The 6,000-nt window shown below is 41.0% G+C and overlaps 1 protein-coding gene across 1 annotated transcript in view; it reads right to left on the reverse strand.

Annotated features, from left to right (window-relative positions):
- The window catches only part of LOC148523583 (uncharacterized), a 103,422-nt gene extending 102,058 nt beyond the window's left edge, over positions 1-1,364 (reverse strand). Inside the window, 1 exon segment of the mRNA XM_088472964.1 lies at positions 1,179-1,364. Coding sequence (XP_088329090.1) covers positions 1,179-1,364 — 186 coding nt within the window.
- Positions 1,365-6,000: the final 4,636 nt, after the last annotated feature.

Below are 6,000 nucleotides of genomic sequence, written 5' to 3' on the forward strand. Positions count from 1 at the left end.
TTGGCTATTAATATCCATCAGCTTACACATATTTTGAAAAACATCACCTGTGAAATGAGTACCCCTGTCACTCTCAATGATTTTAGGGATACCATACCTGCATACAAGTTCCTGAACTATTTTCTTGGCAGTAAATGCAGCAGTATTAGTGGCCGCTGTGTAGGCCTCAACCCAATTAGAAAATACGTCAGTGCACACTAATACATACTTAACATTCCTGCAGGGTGGTAATTGGATGCAATCAATTTGTATCACCTGGAATGGTCCATTGGTCGGTGGAATGTGGGACGGTTCGGTAGGGATCGCTTTCCCTATGTTCTTCCTCAACCAGGTCAGACAGGACATTGCTATCTTTTCTGCTTGTGAAGAAAAACCTGGTGCACACCAGTATGCTCTCACCAACTTGCACATACCTTGTTTTCCCAGATGAGTCAGATCGTGTGCTGCCTCAGCCAGGCTGGGGCAATATGCTTTGGGGGCTACTGGTTTACCTTTTCCGTCCCTCCAGAGCCCGGGGGACTCTTGTCCACATCCCTTGGACTTCCAAATGGATTTTTCTGAATTGAACACAAATTTTGCATCTCAATTAATTTCAGCATATCAATTGTTTGGAAAGACAGAATTTTTTCAGTTGGAGCAAACATTTTTAACCCTCCTGCCCATTTTGCAGCTTCATTGGCTCTGTTGTTGCCCAGTGACACCGGATCATCCTCACATGTATGGACTTTACATTTAATTACTGCCACCGCTTTGGGCAGTTGGATTGCTTCTAAAAGATGTTTTATGTGTTGGGAATGTGCAACTGGAGTGCCTGCTGCTGTCATAAAATTTCTCAGATGCCATAGAGCCCCAAAATCGTGCACCACCCCGAACGCATATCCTTGAGTCAGTGTAAATGTTAGCAGATTTGCCTGCTGCCAGTTCACATGCTCTAGTTAGTGCTACTAACTCTGCCACCTGGGCTGAGTGAGGAGGACCAAGAGGTTTAGCTTCTATGATGTCTGTGTCATTTACAACAGCATAATCTGTACATAATTCACCTGTCTGTTTGTCTATGACAACTCCCATCCGTATAAAAAGTCACATCCACACTTCCAGTTCCAGGTTCATGGAGTAAGCAACCCCATGTAGGAGCTCCGCTTTACTCCCGGCAACATCCCCTTTTTCAAGGCACATACTGCCTCCCAACTATCGCCTATCTGTTGGGTATTGCTCCGGTACTTGTCCGGTTCAGTTAGAGGCACTCCCCGCACTTGTAGCAGCTGCCGCTTCTCATAAGCAGGACCTCGCGGGTGACGCCGCAGGCGGTAAACCACCTGAACCGCCGATGCAATACTGGCTCGCTGCCCCTGCAGAAGCTCCATTTTTAATCAGAGTTTTCCTTTAGGTTGGAGGTCACTTGGACGCTATTTGGCAGATATTGCCATCAATTTGTTTTTCCCCACTCAGCAAACACTGAACAGGCTGGGGCCACAAACATTTACACCTACAACCTACTGGGAGTGTTTCACCCTGCACATCTCAATTAACCCCTTCCTGGCCCACTAATTAAACCACATAAGTTCTGTGGTGGGAAACTTAGGGAGAAAACAATGACTGTCATTTCTGCTGAACGAAAATTATGTTACAGTTTCTGCTTTTATAAGATATTGAGCTTCCTTCTCAGTTCTCTCATTTGCTATTCATTATAGCACGCTCAGTTAAAGTGATTGCTACTTGCAGTATACATAATATTTTATTATAATCGTGCTTGCATGAAGAATTATTTACAGACTCCGTCCTCCTCTTCTTCTTCCATTCCAAAACCTCCGCGTCAGGAAAAACATTGCGGAAGCAATAACATGGCACCCGAAGACGAATCAGAGGTCACTCCTCCAGCCCACAAAAAAGCTGCAGCACAAGTTGGAGGTCAAGCTCATCGTCCTACAGATCCCATTACTTATGGAGACATTGTTGAAGCAATCAAAAGCACAATGACCCCTCTGTTGTCGCAGGCAGTATCTGATATCAAAGATCAGCTTTAACAATTATCGGTCAGAGTAACGGATACAGAAAACAAATTAGGTGCCACATTCCAAGATGTTTTTGATCTTAAAGGAAGGGTTCATATCTTACAGAAGGATAATTACTACTTGCGCAATAAAATAGATGATATCGAGAATCGCTCACGGCGCAACAACATAAGATTTGTTGGTCTCCCTGAATCTGTCAAAGGCCCAGCCTTGGCCCATTTTGTTAGAAATACTCTTCCATCTTTACTGGAAATTACAGACTCTTGCACAGACCTGGTTATCGAAAGAGTCCACAGAATAGGTCCACACCCTAAACCAGCAGACACTCGTCCCAGAGTAATGTTGTTCAGATGCCTCAACTACCTCCATAAAGTTGCCGTCTGGTCTGCTTCCAGAGCTAACAAATCTATCATCTGGGAAGGCAATCGTATATACATATTTCAAGACTTTTCAGTTGAACTTTCTAGAGCACGTAAGGCATTTTCACCACTCTGCTCACAACTTGTTAAAAACAAGTGCAAATTTGCTCTTATCTACCCTGCCAGACTGCATTTATTTGAGGGTGACTCCCACAAGGATCTTTTGAATCCAGATGATGCAGCAGGTTACTTAAATGAAGAATCTCAAGCTTCAGCTGAAGACATATCAGATTCCAACCCACGCTGATACCTTATTTTTCTTTATTTTCTGGTAGTTACTGTTTCTGGGGATTCAAAATTCTCATAATTGCTTATTGTGTATACTTACTTGTATCTTTGAATTTATGCAATCTAATTTTTCTCTATTGATATTATTATGATTAAGATGTTTTGGAATTAGGATTCCACACTTAATGTCGCTTTCTCCAATTTATAAGTTTATGAATATTGGCTACTAATAACAACCAAATGCTAATATAATTTAGGTGATAGGTAGTGTAACACTTTTTCTATGTAGCTGGGAGTTTGGGGGACCTCTTCACCCCAGACTAGTAGTTCATTAATGTTGATATGTATAGCATACTACATTATTATTTTTTCTGTGTTATTACTGACTCAATTCGGAAGTTCTCGAAGCAGGGAAGATTTCCTGATCCACTCTGGGAGACTGGTTTCGGGATTCTCTCATGCCTCCCTGTTATTTACTTATCTGCATTTTACAGTTGTATGTCCTTTCATGTTTGTCCTGTCTTCCCTTTTTCCTTATGTTGTTCTCCTCCCCCTCTTTCCTCCCTTCATGCCATCCCCTTGCTTTTTATGTGAAAAGGATCGGAACAGATCATTCTTTCACTACATCAGAATATATGACGGATCTTAGAATTGGCTCCTGGAACATCGGGGGTATCAAGTCACCAGCAAAACGACGTAAGATTCTTTTATATCTTTCTAAACTACACATAGACATTGCCTTTTTACAGGAAACACACCTTACTTTACAAGAAACAGCCAAATTACAGATGTTGGGATGGTCAATCTTGGCAGCGGCTCCTTTTAATTCTAAAGCTAGAGGGGTAGTAATATTGTGTAAAAAATCCCTAAAGATATCCGTTTCCTCCTCTCTCTCAGACCCAGAGGGTCGTTATGTAATTGCCACATTCTCATTTTCTAATAATGACTATACACTGTGCAATGTATGTGCCCCAAACCAATACTCCAAGCCGTTTTTTCAAAAACTTCTAGCTGTGTTAAGTCCCTACTCGCACTCATCCCTAATTCTATGTGGTGATTTCAACTTGATTTCTTCCTCCTTTCTAGACAAATCGACTTCATCTGCTCGACCTAACTCTCTTCCTAAATTGGGAATTCCATTTATTTCTAAAAGGCTTGTGTTGGTGGATGCATGGAGGGCTCTTCACCCTACAGAGAGAGAGTATTCTTGCATGTCTGCAGCCCATCATACTCTCTCAACAATTGATTATATATTAATATCTATCCCTTTATTGCCTAGAGTTCATGTATCTGAAATGGAGCCTATAGCTCTTTCAGATCATGCACTTATCTGGATTGCTCTTCGTGTAGCCACTGATAGAGGCCCCATACGCCAATGGAGATTCCCCACCCACCTAGCAAATTCTATATCTTTTCGCAATAAGCTAGAATCGGCATGGGAGGAGTACAAAATCAACAATGCCTCTCATGCTATATCTAACCCATCTCTATTTTGGCAGACTGCAAAGGCGGTCTTGAGAGTATTTATAATTTCTTACGTCTCTTCCTTTCGGAAACAACAATCAAACGACTATATAAATTTGCAAGCGGAGCTTTCTAACTCTTTTCAAGACTATAAACAATCTCCTTCCCTTATTAATAAACAAAAATATAACACTGCTAAAATGCACTTTGAAGAATATTTACATGTCATGGGTGATAGGTTACTATTTTCAGTTAATTACCGTTTTCATAAGTTCGGCAATAAAACTGGTCGTCTTTTAACTAATATCTTAAAGGGTAATGAACCCCCTATGGTAGTTCATCCACTTAGAACTTCAAGTGGCCATCTCACGACATCCAATTTTCAAATAGCCAACATAATGCATTCCTTTTATCAATCGTTATACTCATCCCCAGAGTCAGAGTCTAATTCTTTAAACCCAGATTTCTCTTCAGGAGACATCGATTGGGATGCGCTCCCTTATCCCCAAATTTCTTCTGATCATAATTCTTTACTAGCAAATCCCATTTCCTTAGAAGAAGTAACTGCTGCGATTAAGCAGCTTAAACCTGCAAAAGCCGCGGGTCCGGATGGTCTCAGTGGAGAGTTTTATAAAATATTAGGTCCCAGAATTTATGACACCTTGACTTCTACTTTTAACCACATGCTCTCACAGAACTGTTTACCCGCATACTTTAACTCAGCTATAATTAAAGTATTACCTAAGCCGGGGAGGGATTTAGCCTCGCCAGGTTCGTACAGGCCTATATCCTTACTTAATCAGGACTACAAAATTCTCACCAAAATAATAGTGGAAAGAGTCAAATTAATTCTCCTCCACATTATTCATCCAGACCAAACTGGATTTTACCAAGGTCGCCATTCTGTGGTAAATGTCCGCAGAGTGATCTCAGCTATCTTATCCTTGTCGACCTCTAATTCCCAGGACCATGGCGCCATTATTTCACTAGATGCTGAAAAGGCATTTGACCTGATCTCTTGGTCGCATTTATCCCAATCCCTTGCTAGATTCGGTTTCCCTGATTGTTTTATTCATCACCTTAATCTCCTCTATATAAACTCACAATCTCAAATTTCCTGTAATGGATTTCTGTCCTCCCCCTTTCTTATAAAAAGAGGTACTAGGCAGGGTTGCCCTCTATCACCCTTGTTATTTGCGGTTGCCATTGAACCCCTGGCAATCGCACTCCGTTTATCCCCATTATTTCATGGTATTGAAGTGGGTTCTGTCTCTCTAAAATTGTCTCTTTTCGCAGATGACATGATCCTTTTTATGTCCCAGGCTGAAATTTCTCTGCCTTTTGCTCTGAAAATAATATCTTCTTTTGGTTCAATTTCTGGTTACAGGATAAATTTAGACAAGTCAGAGATAATTTATTTACCAGATTCCCCTCCTTCTACTCTTAATGACTCTGTTTTGTCTGCATTTAAATCCCCCTCTAAAAAGCTAAAATACTTAGGTATATATATCCCCTCTGATATTACTCAACTGTACAAAGATAATTTTAAACCGTTGATAAATAAGATAACTACCCTTCTAGACTCTTGGACTCTCTTGCCTCTATCCCTACTGGGTCGTGTAGCAGCTCTAAAGAGTGTGGTGTTTCCTAAAATCTTTTACATTATGCAAATGGTGCCGGTTGCACTCTCTTCATCAGATATTAAACACCTTCATTCTCTTATGTCTCAGTTTTTATGGCAGAATAAACGCCCCAGAATAGCTACAAAAAAACTAATGACACAACGTAGTAGTGGAGGCTTGGGTGTCCCAGATCTTGCATCGTACTCCTTATCAATTTTTGTCAGATATATTCTCGACTGGTTAATGGGCTCCTCT

This window comes from Taudactylus pleione, unplaced genomic scaffold (assembly GCF_031769625.1).
Source record: "Taudactylus pleione unplaced genomic scaffold, aTauple2 ptg000129l, whole genome shotgun sequence".
Lineage (NCBI taxonomy): Eukaryota > Metazoa > Chordata > Amphibia > Anura > Myobatrachidae > Taudactylus > Taudactylus pleione.